This window comes from Balaenoptera borealis (genome assembly GCF_965194805.1).
Source record: "Balaenoptera borealis genome assembly, chromosome: 1".
Taxonomy (NCBI): Eukaryota; Metazoa; Chordata; class Mammalia; order Artiodactyla; family Balaenopteridae; genus Balaenoptera; species Balaenoptera borealis.
In genome coordinates, this window is record NC_138860.1 from 180477504 (window position 1) to 180499335 (window position 21832).

The 21832-nt window shown below is 49.8% G+C and overlaps 1 protein-coding gene across 2 annotated transcripts in view; it reads right to left on the reverse strand.

The window, feature by feature from the left end:
- IGSF21 (immunoglobin superfamily member 21) overlaps positions 1 to 21832 on the reverse strand; it is a 249547-nt gene that overhangs the window by 118454 nt on the left and 109261 nt on the right. For both annotated transcript variants that reach the window (XM_082403017.1, XM_082403018.1), the window contains exon 2: positions 21658 to 21770. In XM_082403017.1, the coding sequence (XP_082259143.1) occupies positions 21658 to 21770 (113 nt within the window). The remainder of the gene's footprint in view (positions 1 to 21657; positions 21771 to 21832) is intronic.

Sequence of the window (21832 nt, forward strand, 5' to 3'; positions counted from 1 at the left end):
TTTTGTGAACAAGAAACAAACCTTTGTTGCATCAAGCTACTGGGATGTGGGGGTTATTTTGTTAATGCAGCACAACTCACACGCTCTCCTGTAGTCCACTTTCTGCACAACAGCTGGAGAATTATTTGCAAAACATACATTTGAATTATCTTCGAAACATGTCGTTCCCTACTTAAAACTCTCTACCACATCTGACACTACACAATGAATAAAGTCTACAAAGCCCTGTGTGAGATATGCCTGTCTCCTCTCTGGCTCATGTGTTCCAAGCACGCGTCTGATCTCTGGATGGTGTAGCCAAACTCAGCCCGTCCGTAGATACCCTTTTTGCCTGGGACGCTCCTCCTCAGACCTTTGCCTGGCTCCTCCTTGTCATACAGAGCTCAGTTTCATTGTTACTTCCTAAAAGGCACCTTTTCTGACCAGCCAACCTCAGAAGCCCCAGTTACTCTCTGTCACAACATCCTAAATGATCTACACCACACTTATCACTGTCTGATACTTTCTTGCTAATTAATTAATGAATGGTCTGTCTCCCCACCCCACTGGAGCAGGGAGATTGTTTGTCTTATTCACCACTATATTTCGGTGTCTAGAACAGTTCCTGGCATAGGGTAGACACTTTGTGAGTGCTTGTGGACGGGGAACACGAGCTTATAAAAGCTATAACTTTTATAGCTCTGTGAGGTGGGAATTACTATCCCCATTTAGCACAAGAGGAAACTGAGGCCCAGAGAAGTCAAAGCCAGTAAATGGCAGAGCTCAGATTTCAGCCTGACTCTGTCAAACTCCACAGACATCCTCTTTCTACTCTATAATTTTTTTGCCTCTTTTGAAGGTATTTTAATTACATGGGGTTTATGATCCAACACAGAGAAGGGAAGCTACTCTGTCTTTGGTAACTTCTTTTTACTCAGCCCTTGCCCTCAGGGCTTCCCTGTCTGACGGGGGAGACATGGTCCTTTTCTCCTGAAAGAACACACAGGCTGAGGCTGAAGACAGAATCCCAGCACCTGCGAGAATCACAAGGGCATTTATAAAGTAACCTTTAGGTGAGCGCCAGTGGTCAGAGCACATGCAAATTCACCAGGAGAGGGAGAGAGGGAGGGAATGAAAGGGAGAGAAAGAGAAACAGAGACAGAGACATAGAGACAGAGTGCTGTGATCAGGGGACATCCACACCTCCCTCCCCAGTGAGAGGAGGAGAGCAGACTGTCCCACGGACCAGCCGGCAGAGGACTCAGATGCTGCTAAAGTTCCCCCAGCAACAGGAAATGAGTCTGAGGACACACAAAGGGGAGGTGGTGGGGAGCCAGGGCCAGGGGTGCAGGTTCTGACCGTTGCCAACTCCTGCACCAGTGGGTTTCCACTGCTGCATCAGGCGCCCCGATCTTTCCCTTGTGCGCCAGTGGGGGGAAGGGAGGCAAGATCTAGAAAGAGCACAGGTTTTGTTTTTTAAGGCTGGAACTTCTTCTCGTGCCACATGGCTCTTGGCCATTCCTCTGGTCTCAACCAGAGAGACATAGGATACAGGGTGAGGAGAGATGCTGCGAGCACAGAACTGGGCTTGGGTTGTGAAGTGGCAATCTGTCTGGCCAAGTTCTCCAAGCTCAGAAAGGCTGCCCAGGATTCCCACGCTGCTTTTGCACAGAGAGCTGCCCCTGCCAGGACCACCTTTGCATCTCCCCTCACCTTCTCCATCTGGTGAAATGATGCAGGCACCCGTGCCTCCAACCTACCTGGATGTCACCTCCTTTCTGAAGTCTCTTCATATCCCACCACTCAGCAGCTTACTCCCTATGCTGGGCCTCCAGCAAGCCCCTGGCCACTAATCTATGCCCCGCACTCCACCCCCCACCGCCAACTCCCTAACTCGGCTGCCATCTTTGATCTCTTAGATCGCTGCAGCGGCCTCCAGCCCAGAGCCCTTGACCCACTCTGGGGCTCCCCAACCTCCACCCAGTCCCAGTTCATTGACCTCACAGCTGCAAGCGATCACATAGACCGTGCCTGCCACTCCTCTGTGTAAAAAAGCGTTCCCTTCTTTGCCCTCAGGGTTAAGTTCAAGCATCTTATCAAGATGAACACCTGATCTAGTGTCCACTCATCCCTCCAGCTGCTTTCTGCTTCATTGCCTCTTCCCATCTAGACCCCAACTAGACGGCCCACTTTAATTTTCGGGCTTGCCACACTCTCTCCCATTTTAGGGGGCCTGCACAGGCTTTGGGCTAAGTCTGCCTCATTCTTCAAACCTTAGCTCCTACTTTCCTTCCTTGGGAAGCCAACCCTGACCACTCAAGTCTGGGTTAGGCATCCTCGCTACATAACCCCTTCATCATTTGACAAGAGGTTCTGATCTACGCCTTCTGCATCCCCCAACAGGATGTAAGCTCCTTGAGGGCAGAGAGAACCTGTCTTGTTCAGTGCTGTGCTCTCAGCATCTACCACAGAGCCTGGCAGCCCCAGGTGTCCAAGAAATAGTTGTTAACTGAATGAATGATGTGGGGATGTTGGATGAATGAATGAGTTTCACCCAGGGCACCTTGCCCGAGAGAACTCGCCATGTGGCATCATCGGACCTTGTCTAACCTATATCTGTGTCCTAAGGACCATGGTGGGCAAAAGCAAACATACTGAGTCATTTCTCAAGGCCCCAAGAAGGAGCCTGTCTGTCTGCTTTGGTAGCATTTTCCCAGCCTCCTCCCCTCTAATCGCTCAGAAAGCCACAACTGCAAGTTGCCCTGGTCTAATGGAAAATCCCAGCATCGCTCTTCTACAAAAGCAATCTAGAAATCACACTTGACAACTTTGCCAGCACCACAGAAGCCAGGCTCCAACTGTCTGCCCAGAGCCTCCCACGTTGTGCAAAGTTTTGAGCTATACAGAGAGGTTAATTCCGGCAGCTTGAAATGAATCACAGTGTCTCCCTTCAAAGTCAAGTCAGCCAGCACTGGCCCCGCTCCCACTGTGTGCACAGCCCCGTGTGGGAAACGTGGAAGGGACGGAAGGAGGGAGAAAGCCTAGACTCAGCTTGCAGGAAATCTACAATCCCAACAAGCTGGCTGCCTCACCTTTGGCGTGTTCTGTGGGCATCTCTCTTCAGGGCTAGGGAACCATCCTCGGTGCCCTGTAGACACCTCTGTGCCTGGGCTTTTTCCTTTTAGCTCATGGTCTATTGGCCTGGGCGGACCGTGAGTGCATGAGAAGAGGAGGAGAGGCTTGGGGAAGGAACTAATATTCTGAAATACTTAATAGGAGTGTGGACACTGAAGCCAAACCTCCAGGGTTCGAATCCCACTTCTTTAATGTACCAGCCGTATGATCTTGAGCAAGAGGTTGCCTCTCTGTGCCTCAGTCTCCTCATCTGTAAATGGGGACGAGGACAGTACCTTCCCAGAGGGTTGCTATGAAGATTAAATGAGCCAACATATGTGAAGTGCTTAGACAGCGACTGGCCTAGAGTCAGTGCTCAATAAACATTCGCTCCTATTGTTGTTGTTATTGATATTATTTGCCAGGCACTATGGCATGCACTTGCCAGAATGATCTCATGTTATAGCCACAGTACCTCATACGGGGGTATTATTCCCTTCCAGGTGAGAGAATAGAGGCTCTAGACACCAGTGACCTGCCACACTCACCGCAGGCTGCTTCCAGCTGAGGCTCACTGGCCAGAGCACTGGGGCAGCTGCAGGGAACTCGCCATCCCCTGAAACACCTCTCTGCCAAGCGCTCTGGAAGCTCACACTCAAAGGACAATGCCCTCCTTCCCCGCTACTACCCAGGATGACAAAGGCAGGTAGTGGGTGGGACTGCGGCGGCCCGTCCCAGGTGGGGTCTTGATGGCTCAGAGGAGGAAGGGGGTGCACCTCCCCCAGCATAGGTCAGAGCCCCAGTCTTGTCTCTGGAAGCCTAATAGAGCTGGCCCCATCCTCGGGTCATCAAGGCTGGCAGCCCTGTGAAGTGGAGGATTCACATCAACTGACCATCTCAAGAGAAGAAGAAAACGGCTAGCATGGGGCTCGGAGTCAGAAGGACCCGGGTTCGAGTTCCAGCCCTGCAACTTGTGGGAAATCCCATCACACATCCGAGCCTCAGTTTCCCCATCTGTTCGATGGAGCTGCTCATAGCTCCTGTTTTGGGTGGTGCATGGACAACCCTTAGCTTAATGCCTGGCATGATATGAAGCATCAAGAAGGATTCGTTCTCCCCTCCTTGAGTCCCAAGCAGCTTCCAGAGGGCCTCGGCAGCTGAGGAATTTCCTATAATATTCTGAGAGCCTAGGGTGGGGGCTGAGCCTCAGGGTGGCCTGGGGCTCCCGGAGGCGCTCAAGTCTGTGACTTGCGTGGGCAGAACGGCTCTCTGGTGCCACAGTGGCATGCTAGACTGGCTGCCACAAACCCACACAGTGGTTTGGTGTGAATGAATAAGAGGTGTCCCAAGAATGAGGCTCGGTAACTAGGGCATATGCTGAGTCAGTCCTCTTTGCCTTCTCAGTCAGGCATAACTCCAGGGACGCCACAGCAAGACACCCGCTGCCATCTTTGCAGGAAGCCCAAGGTGATGAGACCGCAGAGGGTGAGCCTGGAGGTTGCAGGCCTGAGCTCCACAAGGATAATTAAGTTGACTGGTGTTAGATGGAGGGAGATTACAAGGCACATGTTCCCAGGGGTGTGAGACGCTGGGAAGAGGGAGGGGGCCTGTCTGCAGAATGATGAGATGGTGTAATTAGCTCAGAAAAGCCAAGAGCAGTACTGCAGGCAGGAAGACGTGGGGCCTGATGCAGCGGAGCGCCAGGCAGAGTGAAGCCTGCTGGGGACTGGGATGCCAGCGGCCTCAAGAGACGCTCACTCAGGGAGCACGAGAGCATCGTCCACAGGCTCAGGGGGAGCGTCTGGGAGCACGGCACGCTGCAACTCCATCCCAAACCCCTCAGAGCTGAGATGCTGCTTGGAAAAAATATGAACTGAGATATTTTCTCCTTTTTATTTCAAGCAAGTCCCAGATTCAAGGGCAGAAAGAGGGACAGAGAGCTGGCCAGAGCTGGACAGTTCAAGGCCAGATTTCAGAATTAAGGCATCAATCTTCACTTTCCCTGCAAGAAATAACCCTTGCATTTCAGAGGTCTGGCTCCCCGTTGGGTTCAAGGCTAACTACTCCTGCCCCTGAAAGGGGAGAGGCATCAGTCAGGAGGCGGCTTGGCCTGAGGGTTAATGGTGTTTGAATCCCAATCAGAACCTAAGTGGCTTTTGGAACCTGGTGGGATTCCTTCCCATCTTCAGGCTGCTGTTCTCAATACGTCTGCAGAGGACAGTACCCCAGCCACCTCACCCTGCCAAACACAACACGAGTAATCGAGGAAGCAGAGCCTGGCTCAGTGCCTGGCACATAGTAGGAATGCATCGCATACTTGTTCGCTGATAAATGCAACCTATCCAAAAACTACAGAAAAGAAAGAAATAAAAATGTCAGCTGAGGAAATTGAATGCCTAAAGAATACAAGGAAAACCACCACATGCTTATTAAAGAGAATAAATGAATTCATCTAATTTGTAGGATGCAAGATAAAGCCACAAAAAAAAATCAATTGCATTGCATTCTTACATCCCAGAGACCCACAGAAAATCCAATGAAAAAGATTCCATTTATAGGGCTTCCTTGGTGGCACAGTGGTTAAGAATCCACCTGCCAATGCAGGGGCACGGGTTTGAGCCCTGGTCCGGGAAGATCCCATATGCTGCAGAGCAACTAAGCCTGTGAGCCACAACTACTAAGCCTGCGCTCTAGAACCTGCGAGCCACAACTACTGAAGCTTGTGCACCTAGAGCCTGTGTTCCGAAACAAGAGAAGCCACCGCAATGAGAAGCCCACACACCGCAATGAAGAGTAGCCCCCGCTCGCCGCAACTAGAGAAAGCCCGCACGCAGCAACGAAGACCCAACGCAGCCAAAAATAAAGTAAATAAAATAAATAAATTTTCAAAAAGATTCCATTTATAATAATAAAAAATAAATACTTGAGAGTTCTTTTAATTTGGGACACAAGATATTTGTTCAAAGAAATTATAAAAACCCAATGGAGGCTCAATATTAGGAAAACCATCAACATAATTCATTATGCTAGTAAATTAAAGGAGAAAAACCATATGATTATTTCAATAGATTCTTAAGAAGCACTTCATTAATTTTTCTTTATAAAAACTCTAAGTGAAATTAGAATAGAACTAAACTTCCTTTACATGACAGAAATAGTATTTATTGGAAACCAGCAGCAAATACCATATGCAATGTTAAATGCAATTCTACGAAAAACAGAAATAAGACAAGGAAACATATTGCAAGCATCCTGGAGATTTTAGGCAATGGAATAAGGCAAGAAATTATAAGAAATTCAATGAGTAACAACAACACCAACATTTACATAGTGCCAGACACTGTCTTAAGTTCATTATGTGAGATGAGAAAACGGGCATGGAGTTTAAGTAACTTGTTCAAAGTTACAAAGCTTCTAAGTGGCAAAGCTAGGATTTGAATCTCAGTGATCTGGTCCCAGGACATGTGCTTTTATACATTATGAGATACTGTCTCTCGGGTGTTAGAAGAGAAAGGTTATTATTTGCAAATAATATAGTTACATAACTTTTAAAAATCCAAAAGATTGAAATTAAACAAAAAGCCTATTAGAAGGGACAAGTGTCAGTAAGATGCTTGCGTAAAAGACAAACATGCAAACATCACCAGCTTCCTTTATTCCGCTAAGCAGAACCTCTACAGCAGCACCTTGCACCTTGCCTGGGACATAGTGGACACTTGATAACTATTTGTTGAAAGATGAATCAATAGAGAGTACAGCATCGTTTGGAAAGGCCAAAATGGTTCAGCAATGCGGCTGGATTTCTTCGAGGGATCCACTGAATGACTTCCCTTCAGCCTCCATCTGGTCCCCCTCTAGCACGTGCTCTCAGATGCAGAGGAAGGCCTCCAGCATCACCTGCAACAACCCCTTCAAAGCAGGGACCCCTGCCCGTCCCATCTCAGCCTGACACTGTGGGATCATGACACACTGTGTTCACAGAAAACTAGAGCACCATCATGCTCTAGTTAACATATGAAAAGCGCTTCCTGCAAGCTGGGAATTGGCAACAAACAGTGTAATTGATTGTCCAGATTGGGATGATTTTGAGAGGTTGGTGCTATTATCATCAGCCCATTTTACAGGCACTGACGTGGAGGCTGAGAGAGGTGACAGAGGAAGAGGCAGAGCCTGGAATCGAACTCAGATCTTTCTGCTTCCCGCATCCCTTTTGCTAAGCGGCCTCTTCACCACTGGTCCACACACTCCTTGGGGCACAGGCTGTTCTTCTTTGGAACACCACCAGACACAGGGTTCTGTACATCAGGAATCGGGTTGGGTCAACTTGGACTTTTAGGAAGAGTGGACTTGTAGGGTATTTACGGAACACTAACAAGGCTGGGTGGTAGAAGGCAGCAGAGGGGAGACTGCCACCTCTACGCAGTGATAGAGGCTCCTGGTGGCCAGGAGATGGGAAGAAGCGAGTGGTGTCAGGGCATGTCTTGAGGGCTGACTCAGTGGAAGAGCTGTAGGCTGAGGGTGGGGCACGGGAAGGGAAGAACAGAAAAGATCCCTAGGTTTCTGGCTGAAGTAACTGGCTGGATGGTGGTGCCACTTACTGAGACGGGGAAGAATGGGAATGGGTTTGGGGGAGAAATACAGAATTTTGCTTTGGCGGTGTCAAGTCCGAGATGCTTATCAGGTGTCTCTGGGAGGGGTCCAGAGGTTTGTAAAATTGGATGCTGCTGCCCTTTTGCTTAAAATTCTTCGAACGCTCCCTGTGGATCCAAGCCAAGAGCCACTGCCTGGAACCCCAACTGTAGCTCGCTGGGTCCCTGATTGCCCTCAGCCTTCTCCTCCTCCTCCTTCTCCATCCTTCACCAGCGCCCGATGGCATTTCCATGGGCCACCCTCAAGGCCTTTGCACGTGCCCTTGGCTCTACTGGCCATGCCCTTTGTCCCCTCCTCATTCCGGAACAGCCCCAGACTAGGGTGAAGCTCCTGTCCTGTGGCTCTGTGACATCCCGTCTCTCCCCACAGAGCGTGAGCCGGGGTCGGCATCTCGGTGTTGCACCCAAAACTCCGCGCAGGTTTCCTGTAGGTGTTCGTTCCATACGTGAAGGAAAGAAGGCATGAAGGGATGACCTGGAGATCTCACTAAGTCCGAGCCCACACATTCAGACAGGACTCACTCCCCTCCATCTCCAAATATCAGGCCTGGCGTGATTTGATATTCACCGAGTACACCTGGTTAAAGGGGCATGTTTAAACCACGTAAGGAAAGCAACGGCTTTCCCACGCCCTCAATTATTTTGGCAGCATCTGCTCATGTATAATTAATGTGCCAATTGAAGTGATTATTATAACCATGAAAGCAGGTCCCCCAAGATCCACTACTTGACAATACTTGTTTTGACTCATCTGAGTTACTCCACCATCTTGCAACATAATAATAAAAATAGTTAATAATAATAATCAACAAATTCATTTCTTGAAGGATAGTCTCCAGTTCAGACTTTCCACTAATCCAGGTCACCCTTCTCCCTCATTGTTGGGATTCCCGAGGGCTGTGTCCCAAGACCCGGCTCTGGATGGTAGCATCAAACGTTTTCCCAGGTTCATCCAAGGGACGTGGGCAGACGCCCTGTGCGAGGGGGGGCGTGCAGGGAGGGGCGCGGGAGGGGGGGGTCCTGTCCTTTCCACCTGTCTGCTCTGCTCTGCGTGTTTGTGTCAGGGTAGGTGAACCATGCTGTCTGCGTCATCTCTGCAGGTGGAAGCTGTGTTTTCCCTTGGGTCCTCCTTTGGTGTTGACAGCCCCTGCATGGATCTGTACCGCTGCCTCTGCAGACAGGTGGCTCTGGCTGTGTGATGATGAAGACATCCTGAGGCAGCCCGCCCTGCCCCGTCCCCTGGCCCTCTCTGTCTCACTCTGTGCCAGAGCTAAGGAGCTTCCCAAAGGAGGATTTGGACGGCCTCTGTCAGTTCTGTGGACAAGCCTGGATGCTGAGAAGGTCTGGCTGTAAGGGGAAGTCAGGCCAGTGGATAGATCCTGAGCCATCTTACTGTCTGCAAGGCTTGGGGTCAGTTACTTTACCTCTCTGAGCCTCAGTGTTCCCAACCCTAAAATGGACAATAATGCCGGCGTCACATGGTTTCTGTGAGGAGCCAGTGGGATGATTTTGTAATGGCCCTGACACAGCACCAGACCTAAACCACAGCGATGGCATGATGACGGGTAGAAGGAAGAAAGAGGCTCCCCAAGCCAGAGGGGCTCAGCCCTTCTGAGGCTTCAGCCCTTGGGTTGCCTGTCACTCGGGTGGAAATCCTTCCCACCCCCCAGGATGGTATTTACGACCTTCAGCGGAGCCTAAAGAAAGAGCATTGCTTTGGAGTCAGAGAGTGGGTTCAAAGCTTGACCCACCCTCTCTTTAGTAGCACAGCTCAGAGCAAGTTGCTTAACCCCACCTAACCTCAGTCTCCCAGGCTCCGACATGAGAATTAGCGGGTCCAGCTTGCAGGACCCTTTCTGCCCTTCCCCAATCCTTCCTTTTCCTTTGGTCAAGGCTCCCTGAGGTCTCTGAACGCCCGCAGCTTCTTCCTTCACGGGAGCACACAGGAGATGAGCCTGGAGAGGCAGGCAAGGGCCAGACCCTGTAAGAGGACACCAGGGTTCGGGTCTTTGTCCCAACAGCAACAGAGAGGCCTCGGTGATGAGTTTCAGGCAGGGTGACATGAATGGAGATGCATTTTACGACACCTTCAGCTGCGGACTGCTCTTCTGTATCTGGTCTTGCTAACTCCCTTCACATTCTCCCCCTACCTCTCTGCCCCCAGGTGTCTGAAGCCTCCTCTCTTTTGAATGTTCACTCAAGGGTAGGGCACCCACATGAAGCAGATTCCCAGAACATCCACAATCACCCCTCTCCTGGGGAATCTAGAACTTTCTGGATACCTGGTGTCCCACACTTGATGTGTGGGCTAGCCAAGCTGGCTGGAGGCTCTATCCCTACCTTGTCATGATGTCATCGCTGGGTGGCTGAACTTGACGTAGCACAGAATTCCACAGCTGAAATGGACAGTGTCACCCTGTTCTGGGCTCCCTTGGGCCAGGAAGCCAGAAATTTTTTCTATTGCATTTTTGATAGGAGGCAACTCTAAAATTTGCTTAGACACTCTCAGGGGTAGGGAACTCACCAGTCCTCAGGTCATGCCATCCATTTTTCTAATTGTGAGAAAATTACTCACCTCATCAACTAAGGGTTTACTTCCATGTCACTCATTCGCTCATTCATTTATTCATTCTCTAAGCTATGTGCTCAGATACAAACAGGACGCCTGGTCTTTACCAACAAGGTGCTTACATTCTGGAAGGGAGACATTCAACTATTAGAATTAATCCCCCTGTTGTGAGCTCTCAGCTAGCAGGCACCTGTCCTTTTGGGGGCAGTTACCACAATTTCAAAGAAATTTGACAGTCTTCCAGGCCACATCTGTTTCCCTGCTTAACTACAAGCTCCATAAAGACAAGACCCCACTGTTCTTACTCAGTGCACTAGTCCCAATGCTTGGCACATAGTAGATGCTCAAGAAATATCTGCTGCATAAATGAACATGTGTGTCCAGTGTGTTAAGTCCTAGGGTAGAGTTCTGAGTATTTTAAGATGCCTGGGTCATGGTGATTGCATGAAGAAGAAGATGGAAGGGAAAAAAAGGATGGGGAAATGTCTCTGGGGGTGACACTGCAGCTGACTTTGGAGGGCACGTTGGAGTTTGCCAGATGGAGCGGGGAAGGTCGTCGCGGGCAGAGGAAGTGGCATTTGCATTAGCACGGAGGTGGGAAAGAGCGTTGGCATGTTCCAGGAACTGCAAATAGGCCATATGATTCCAGTGGTGGGCCCATTTGGGAACGTGGTAGGAAGCATGGCTGGAGAAAATCAATCAATGGAGCTTGAATCAAGAACCTTGCATGCTGGGCCAATGACCTTGAACTTGGTTCTTAAGGCAATGGGGAGCTCTTGCGAAGTGTGGGGCAGCCGTAGTGTGTTTTAGAAAAGGGCCAGGCTGTGCCTGTCTGCATCGGGATGACTGTGTGATGAGCCTGGGGACATCTCTGAGCCTCTTGGGAAGAGGACACAGTCACTCTTCATATAAAGACGACACACCCAACCCAGAAAATGTGAGGAGAGGAGGAGGAGGAGGAAGGACTTAGGAGGGAGAAGCGTCCTGAGCTGGTTTTCTGGGAAACATCTCTCATTTCAGTCATGTTCTTTTACGTCACTGGTGTGCTGGAGCGGAATTTCACCTTTAATCCTCCTCCCACAAGTTAAGTCAGCCTCCTTGTCATTTAAACCCAGCAGGGCTCAACTAGGCAGAGTCGGCTGGAAATCACACTCTGGGCTTAATACAGCTCTGGCTTCCACTGGCTCAGAGGGCCCGACAGCAACTCGGGCCGGGATTTCCGCCCTGATGAAGAATTGCCCAAGCCCCACCCCAGGGAGCACCTGGCCGTGAAGCGCCAGCCTCTGCCACCACCCCAGGTCTGCTGGGGGAGAGGAAAGGAAGGGGGGGGGGTTGGCTGTAAAATGGGAAAGAGCACATCCTATAGGGACCATCTCACTTCATCCTGTCATTTTACTGATGAAACTCCTGAGGCTCAGAGAGGGCAAGTGATTTGCTCAAGGTCACACAGCAGGACATTTTGCTCCAAGGCCCCTGCTCTTTTCTTTTCTGTGCATTTGGTAAGTGCGGACAAACTCCCCATCAATGCGTCTACCTTGGATCTGCCAGTCTACCCTGTCTTCTTTTCATGACCATCCAGTGGGACGGCCTGTGACAGGTGGAGTCCACATGTGCTCCAATAGGACATCTTGTTATTTGGGCATCCACTCCAACTGTTGGTACTCTCCCCGTCACCCCACCAACAGTCTGGGAGCCAAGAGCTCTTATAAGCCTTGTATGAGCACCTCTAGGCAGAGAAACGGTCTCATTGCCAATATCAGAAACCTGATCTTAATTCCCCAAAGAGGATCGATTTCTCTGGTCAGAACACCTTCCCTCATGCCAGAGTGAGCGGTGAATTGCGGCCAAAGCAAGCCGTTCCTTTTCCCCCTCTTATCTCCTTCTCCCGTCCCAGAGTGTCTGTGCACACATCCGGGTTGGCTGGTCTGTGGCATCTGGACTAAGCCCATCCCCCCCACCGCTCTTTCCATCTAAAGCTGAATGCAGTACCCCTCCCCGCCAGGTCCCTGGAAAGCTCAAGGACCACAGGCTTCCTGTCACAGCCTTGCAGCCCCTTGGTCTCCGAGACCCATCCTGAGTACCACCTTGGTGACCCGCAGGTAGAGGTAATGACCCCCTCCATGTTTCACCCTCACAAGCCCTGGACACCTGCTGTTGCCATGCTTGAGCCTTTTAGGGGGTGTCACAGACCCTTTTGAGAATATTCGGTCCCTTTCCACTAAAAAAATGTACACACATATTGGGCATACTTTCTGCACCTCCAGAAGCCTATCCACCCACTCTCTAGGGATCCAGAGATGCCACCTAAGGACTCTGGTCCAGGGCCTGTGGGTACCAGCACACATTGGAGAAGCAGATAAATAAAACTCAGCCACAGACACAAAGACAAGACGGGTAACTAAAATACCAGGTGATACGTCTCTAATCGAAGAATGTACAAAATGCTGAGGGAACATAAGCTGGAGGATCTCTGAATTCTGCTTGATGCACAAGGTCAGAAGGCTTCACAGAGGAGGGAATGAGTAAGACTTGGCCAGGCGGAAAGGAGGATAAAGGGACATGAGTGAAGCCTATTTCTCCTGCACTGAGGGTGATGGAAATGGCTTTTCTGTAGGCATCTCCTTTGTTTCACACAAACCCCTGGGAGATGCTTAGGGGAGCCAATCAAGCCCATTGGCTAGATGAGGAAACAGATCTTTACATTTTAATGACACCTGGACTTGGAAGCTCTCCCCTGGAGGGAAGAGGGTCCTCCTTTGCATCTCCAGCCTCATGTACCATGCACTGAGCAGGGTTATATGAATGGCTGTCATCCACAGGCCACTGAGTTAATTGGATGGTTAGAGCTGGGATCTTTCCTCCAAATACCAAATGCATTGCTGAATCACCCTAGACTCCCCTAAACTCTCTGGGCAGCCACTTCCACATCCTTGAAGAGGAGAGTGATGCTGCCATCAGTTGCGGATTGCAAGGCAGGGCAAGTGTGGAATAGATAATGCACTTGGTAGCTTATGAACGACATGCAAACGGGCTAAATAGAAGCAATGGTGTCTTTATGTTATCTGCAAGGTTTCTCCAGAAGTTCAAGGTCAAATCCTTTTAATACTCAAGACCTCAAGGCTATGCCATAGCTGGTCTTAGCGCTTCCCTCAGCCCACTGAAGCCAGGCTTCTGCCCCCACTAACTCTGAGGAGGCTGCTTTGGTCCAGGACATTCCTCGGTTCTTTTAAGTCCTCTCACTGCAACATTGGAGGCAGCTGACTATTCTCTCTTTCTTGGATTACTTTCTTCCTTCGGGATCTGGGCACCCCACTCTGCCAGCTTTCTTTATATCTTGCTGGCTGCTACTTCTCCAATCTCTTCACCGGTTTACTTTTCTGTCTCTAAATCTTGAGTGCCCAGGGTCCACACTGGGTGCTCTTCTGTGGCCGCCTCCCTGGGGGGATCACCTCATCCAGGCCCGTGGCTTTGGATCCATCCATAGTCTGATGATCCTCAAGGGCAAATCTCCTGTCCTGACCTAGCCCCAGGATCCCGGATTTAGCTTCCCCTGCTGCTTTGACCGCTCCATCTCCATGTCTTAGAAGCACTTGGAACGTACCATGGCTGATAAAGAACTCCCTCCATCCTTCTCCTCCGCCTACCCTCCCAGTTTCAGGAAACAGCACCATCCCTCACATCTAGCTTCGAAAGCTCAAAAGCCAGGAGCCATCCCGAATCTTCCCTTCCCCACCCCCCCCCCCCACCAACCCCGCCACATGTCAGCAAGCCCTTGGGACTCGACCTGCAAGTCACAGCAGAATTCCTTTGCCCTCCTATCATCTCCACCACCGCCCTCCTGGTCCTCACCAAAGCCACTGCCACCTCCTGCCTGAACTGTTCTAATAACCCTGCTTCCAGCCTTGCCTCCCATGGTCCATTCACCCAGAAGTGACCTTTTAGTAAAGTTAACCAGATCCTGTTACTTCCCTGCTTAAAGCCCTCCAAAGTTTCCTGCTGCCCTTAGAATCACTCCAGACCCAGTTCTCTGGAGCTCAAGGCCTGGCATGAATGGGCTCGCTCATCTGTCTCACCTCATCTCTTAACTCTCCTCCGTTCACTTCATTCCAGCCATGCAGTGGGCTCTCTTTCTGTTCTTTGAACATACAAAGCTTGTTCCCAACATAGGTCCTTTGCATTTGCTCTTTCCTTTGCCCAGAATACTCCGTCTCTGCCCTTTGGCATGGCGGGGTCCTTGTTACCTTTGAGGTCTCAGCTTAAATGAGAGTCTTTTCCTGACCATCTAATCCCTTTCCATCCCATCATTCTATTATAATTAGATGTACTGCCCTTATCATTATCCGGTATTTTCTTGCTTGTTTATCTTTTTAACCTCTCCCCCACCCCCTGCCAAGGTAAACTACATGAGTTCAGGATCTTGTTCTCTTGTTCCTTGATGCGTCCCCCCAGTGCCTAGAACCATCCGACTCAGTAACCACGTGCTGAATTAATGTTGAATGGATGAATGGAGCAGCTCCCTCTAACAGTTTCCCAAACACCAGGACGTGGTCCCTGCCTGAGCCAAGCGCATTATAATCACCTGAGGGAGCTTGTTAAACGTACAAAGGCCCTGAGGCTCCAATCCTGGGGGTTCTGATTCAATAACTGTAAGGTGAGGCTCAGCTACCAGTATGTGTTTACAAGTCCCTCTGGAAATTCTAAGGAGCAGTTAGAGTGGGCAACTGCTGCCTCTTTGCAACCGAACTTCCATTAAAAACCAAGGATTGGGGATGCAATAGTTGCAATTCACACTCTGACCTCTAGAGGGAGCTTAAAGTTGCTCCCATCACTCCACTCCCAGAAGGAGGAAATGTCTGACATGGGATGGATACAATCTACGGTTGAGGGTGGAATAAAAAGATTGCAATGGAACTAGACTCAGAAAGATGTTTGTTCCCTCCTTATGTGTCACTACATTTATCGTACAATCAGCTGTCCTTTGGTGGGCCTTCTCTCTGGTACTTTCTCTTTCCTCTTATGTGACTGGTGTGATAAAATTAGGTATGGGACATTCCTCATCAGGGAAAGCCTGCTCCTTTGGGAGGCTAGGGGCAAGAATGGAGAACTGGATAAGGCAGCTCAGCCAGCTTAGCCCTGGCTCAGGGAAGAAGGCTTCTTGTCTTCCTTAATCCCTTCCTCCTCCACATCTTGGAGCTGCAAGACCTGTGAGAGGGTAGCAAGGAGCAGCCAGGTTGAAAGGCTGCCAGGATGGGCTCCAAGCCAGAGGGGCCAAAGGAGTGATGCAGCCCAGTTCTCTGGGACTTGGGCCCTAGTCTCTACTCATCACCAAGGCTGTACCTGCCTTCTTGCCCTTATGATATCATTAGACTGTAATGTCCCTTTATGATCATCATTTTCCATTTTGTTTCAGACAACAAAACATTGTGAAGGACCGAGACTAAGAAAGAGCCAATGCCAGTAAAGCCATTTTGAAATAGCTTCTGGCTTCAGGGAGAGCTAAGATCCATTGAAAGGGCTTAGCTGTGTGATGACCTTCCAAGAATTAAATCCAGTGAGTTCACCAGCAGAACCACATAGCGACAAAGAGGGTACAAGCTTTACGTATTATCTCTGCCTGTCTGTGCTGGCAAGGCAGGTGGTAGGATGGATCTCAAGGAATCCCATCTTGGTGATCCTCCCACAACACATTCCACTCTTGTTCTATAATCTCCCTCTCTGGATCCCTTGTTACCAAGAGACATGAGAGGACAATGGTTGCCATTTGTTCAACAGGTCCCATCATGAGTTTTTGTTGAGCGGAATAAAAGGATTGCAGTGGGACTGGGCTTGTTTGGTTGCAGACATTATCTCATTTATGCCTACAATGTAGGTGGTTTCATGCCCAATTTCAGATGAGGTTTCTAAAGCAGAAAGATTAGGTCACTGCCTGAAGTCACATGCCCTGAACACATATGCAGGTATTCTGACGCTGAAGTCCTCTCTCCCTACCATACCCTTCCCAGCCTCCAGGCTTAATCCTTTTTCTAATGGTTCAGAGCAGCCATAAACCCTCACTGCCGAGGCAACCAGCAGAGCCCTAGGGCGGGAGCTCGCCCCAGCCAGGTAGCATCATGGAGGAGGAATCTCCACCATTAAACAAACACTCAGGCACACGTTCCCCACAACGTGAAAGAGACGAGATAAGGGGCTCCTGAAAGTGGTGGCGTTATCACTCTCCTCCTCTCTCTCCTTGCTCTGTGGCTCTCTTTTCTGTGGCCTTGTAACCTGAGCCCAGTGCAGCTCTTGGGAACAAATGGTGAAGGAAAGAGACAAAACAAAGGAAAGATGATAAAAACTGCTGTGAAAGGTTAAATTCCCAGGATTCTCCGTGGCTGTTTAATGGGTTTCTATGATATAAACAGACCTTTGGCTTTGCCTGTTGGGCAGGTGACCTCCAAGTAAATGAGCTTAGACAGTGTTCCCTAATAAGAAGTGTTCCTTTTTTTCCATACTCCACAAAGCCCCCTGAGTATACAAGGACTCACACTCACTCCCCAAGCAGACAGATACGATCAGCTAGACACAGATGCCCACCTGAAATGGCAGTGGGCTACCTGGCATGGTCTGTCAAAACGTGCGTCTGTACTTCCACCTCTAACATTTGTTCATGTAACAAATATTTACTGAGATGACTCTCCACTAGGCGTTGTTGATATAATGGGGGAAAGACGTGGCCTTTGTGCTTGAGATGCTCATGGCCCAGTGGGCAGACAGATATTTTGACATAATGAGGTAAGAGCTGGAGTATAGACCCTCAAAGAGGAATCATGGAGGAGGAAGTGTCTAGAACTTTCTGTGGAAGTCAGGGAAGGCAACATGAGCTGACACAGTCTTTTTGGATGGCCTCAGTGTCTTCATCTGAAAAACAGACTTAACAATACTACCAACCTCAGTGCCAACATGAAAATGAAATGCAGCCATGTATGTACAGCCCTCAATCCAGTGCCCGGCACAGAGTAAGGGCTCAATAATGTTAGTCACTCAGATTAGTATTAGCAGAATTACTGAATGAGTCCCCAAATTTAGGTGTAAATGGATAGAAATGATTAAGTAGAGGATATTATTTATCATTTGTTTTCTATAACCAGGTCCCAACCTTAATGCTAGAATAGTTTGGTTGTTAGGCGACTGCCTCCTACTGGCCAAGTGTGGAATTGCATCCCTACTCTATTAGCTGCTGTATATTTTCTAGGGAAAAAGGAAAGGTATGTGCCTGAGCTCTGAAGAAGGCCAGGAAACTCAGATCTGGGAGGGGAACCCATGCAACAGTGAAGAAAACGTGGGAGATGGTGAAAAGGCTGTGAAGCATCCTTAAGTTGAACAGGGCTTTGATAGATGACTATGATACCAGCACCTCAGGGGCCTGAAAACTTTCTTGACATCTTCTCTATGTTTTCAAAGAAATCTTTTGAGAATGATCCCTCTTCCAAACCCCCATTCCCTGCAATCCAATGATGGCAGGTTACACAACAAATAAAATTCATTTTTCTGAAATTCACTTTACGGTGAATTTGCCTAGAAAGTTGGCTCAGTGAGCAGTCACTTTCATTCCCTTGCCAGGAAAGTACAGTACATTCCAGGGAGGGGCCATAATTTTTTTTTTCAAATATTTACAGCAGGCTGTCCAATAGAACTTTATGTGATGATGGAAATATTCTGTACCTGCTCTGTCCAATATGGTAGCCACTAATCATATGTGGCAAGTCTGACTGAGGAAACAAATTTCTAATTTAATTTGATTTAATTAAATTTAAATAGCTATATGTGACAAGTGGTTACCATATTGGTCAGCACAGACCCAGGGGCTCTGATCATGTCCACCTTCTTGAGTCTATTCTAGAATTTTGTCATCTTTTTCTATAATTTGGCCTGACCATGGGGCCAGGTGTCCAAGGTGCAGGCCCTGACCACTTCCTCCTATTTCCCTGCCCACCTACCCCATCCCCGAGGGGTCCATAGGCCAAGACCTTCCCAAATGTTGAGACAGTGTTCTTGTTAACCCCGAGGGGGTGATCCCTTTTGCTTCACACAATTCCATCACCACCAATTTACCCAAAGAATCCAATCCACTTGCTTCTGAAAGCTTAGGATGACCCAATTGCTAAGATAATGTCTTTAGGACCAGAGGGGAGGCTGCTGGGCTTGACACATGTTTTGGGTCATTTTGTGCCCACTGGGCTGAGTGGGCAGAGGCGGCCTCATCACAATGCCCTGCTTTTCCCTGCTAAAGGGATTGGAGACGCAGCCCTGGCTGGACCTGTGTAATCTATTCATTTCCTTCCAAGCCGGGCTCTGTAAGCTCTTTCATGAAGGACGGGCAAAGGAAGCCGGGGAGGGAAGCAAACACACGTACAGAAAACAAACAACGCTCGGCAGCTCCCTGTTTGGGAGGGTGGGCAGCTGGGGGAAGACAGAGATGGGGGGACGAAGCTGTGGGGGCTTGTCTGGGGGGGATCCAGCTGGGGAAGGAGACTGGGGTTTCCACTGCTGCTTCTCCCACACCCTCCAGAAGCCCTGCCCTGGCTTTGGCTCCTGGAGCCCCTGTCTCGGTAAGCTCTTCTCTCTCCATTCAGCTGGCTCCTTGGGAAAAGAGGTGATAGGTGTCAGAAGGCCAGAGTGGCAGCAGGCAAAGAGAGAACTGGCAGCATGGCACCATTTCCCTGCAATTTGCTTCCGTCCTCTGCCCCATCCTCACCATCAGAGACAGGGCATGCAGGGCTCCCCTGGTCCCAGGGAGAGTACCAAGTCGGCTGAGCCCACTTCCTCAGTCCAGCTACAGAATCAAAAGGGCCCAAGTATTTGGCTCCAGTGGGCAATTTGCATGTGATTTGCATACATCTGCATCCCCACCACCACCCCCATTCCAGACGCTCTCAGTCAAAGGATGTGAAATGAAATAAAATAAATTAATTAGTGCAGCCTACCATAGCCTGATACGCAGGGCCTGACACCCGTAAGAGACTTAACTGACGCTTAAAGCAATCAATGTGATCGCAGGCCAGGATGGAGATGGGGTGGGGGGTGGGCAGTGAACAAGGGTGCTCAACACTGGGGCAGAGAAGGGGAAGGGGAATCTGTCTGCACTGGAAGCTGGGTATCTCGTCCTGCCCCAGCCACGTCCCTGGTCTTCAGAGAACGTAGACGTGAGCCATGCGGAAGCCTGCTCTTGGTTTCCTACATCTCGGTCTGGCACTGCTGTGGCCCCAAACCTGGTAGCTACTCCTGCAGGGAGATTTTCACTACTGATGCGGGAACATTTGATTTCAAACAAGAGTGAAGATAGTTGCTTCAGAGGATGGGAAGGCAATGAGATGCCTATTGGTATTTTCCTGTTTCCAAGCTCCCTCCCACCTTCACTCCTATCAACTGTTCCCATTGGGTCTCTGTATTTCTCTCAGCAGGTCTCTCACTACCCCTCACTCAAGGTTGAGGAAGAGACGCAGTACCATCCTCAGCAGTGAGCTGGAGTTAATTTATCCCAGTCCTTCTGCCAGGTGCTAATGAGATGCTCACAGTGTGTGTCAGCCAAGCAGTTCCCATATCATGTACATACACCTCTTAGTGATTCAGTTCATGGCACTATTTAACATATGCCTTGACTTTCTCTAGGCCCATTGATTTATCCAGGGTGGAAACCTCTTCTAAAGCTGGGGCCCTGTGGGGATCCGAATGTCGGAGGTGATTCTAAGTAGGAGGGGCTACAATGCTACGATGGAGAGCAATGATGTGGGTTAAAAGGAGCCCAGGTCACCGCACCCAGCAAAATGGCAGCGACCAGCAAATGATGAATCAAAGGCCAAGAAAGCAAGAAGGAACGGTAACTACCAGATGCTTCAAAGCAAGACCGGACCAACAGCAAGGAGGCTGAGGATCCCAGTTCCGAGTCAAGGCGTTGAACGGTGAGCACTCCCCAGCAGGATCCTCGAACACTGGGGTTCCCTGCACTGCACCGCGGGCGTGGCAATAGCTTGAAGGAGCAAAGGAACCAGTTCTAGATGCTTCATCACCAAGCTGCGCCCACCCAACCCCCCACCTTCCACCTCCTCTCCCCACCCCCCACCCCCTACTTCCACGCTCCTTCCAGAGCAGTGACACTTGACTGTGTCACCCATTGGTTTCACTTGAAGAAAGGGCAACACAACTTACAAAGCTTAGGGAAGTGTTGGTTTTAGATCAGGGGCCGGCAAACTAGGGCTGGTGGACCAAATCAGCCTACAGCCTGTTTCTGTATGACCCGTGAGCCAAGAACGTTTTTTTACCTTTTTCAGTGGTTGAAAAAATAAAAAAGGAGAAGTAGATTTTGTGACACATGAAAATTACATGAAATTCAAGTGTCCATGAATAAAATTTTATGGGAACCCCGCCATGCCCTTCCAGTCTGTGGCTGTTTTCACACTATAACAGAGCTGGGTAGTTGTGACAGAGACCATATGGTCCCCAGAGAGGAAAATATTTACTATCTGGGCCTCACTGAAAAATTTTGCCACCCCCTGTTGTAGCTCATGGAAGAGGAGCTCTCCGCCTAACCCGTTCCCCAGATGGCGGCGGTACCTTGCTCTGTGCAAACCTAAGTGCGGCATTGCAAGAAAGTCAATGCCAACTGGACCTTCTCCTGAGCCCAGCCAGCCCCGACTCCCTTGCGGCAAAGGGAGACCAGGCTGGGATGCCCAGTCCAGACACATAGAAATGTCTATTGGTGGCTAAAAAGGCCAACACTTGTTTCCGTGACCCAAAGCTGGTTCTCCTGTTGCCAACACCTGGGCCTTGGGCAGGCGGGCATCTGCTCATCTTTATCAACATCCCATCTCAGACCTCCTTAGACCTTGGGGTGCCAGACACCTGGACTAATCCTATGGGTAATCGGATTAGAAGGCAGACTATGTCTGTAATTTGATTTTTAAGAAGGCAGGAAGCTGTCCTGTTCTCTCTCCTGTGAAGAACATTACCCAAATCCTCATGCCCCGAATTCCACCCTTCAGTGCTCTTTAGTTACACTGTAATCAGGGTCTGCAGCATTCTTAGTAACTAATACTAGGTACTACTGGGGTTTCCTGAACATAAGGGCATGTTGGCGACACAAAAGATGCCAGAACGAGATAGGTACTGAGGGCAGAAGAGAAGACTGGGCAAAAGGATCTTCAAGGAGGGTTTCAGCAGAGGATGGGGACCTGGCCGAGAGCACAGGACAGCTCAGGGCTGGTTAGGGCTGAGTACATAGCCAAACCCGTGAGGGTCTCCAGAGAGGCTCTGGGGACTCTACCCTCAGCCCTGGCCATACGTATAGAGGGGACAGTGGGGGTGACTTACCCGGTACCACACGACCTCACGCATGCGGCCATCTGTCTTGAAGTTACACTTCAAGGTCACAGCATCACCAGCCACCACGGGTGGGAGAGGCTCAATGTTGACAGTCAAGTAGCCTATGGAAGAAAGGAGATGGGGTGGTGAGGGCACGAGCTGATCTGGAGGGTTGGGCTGACAG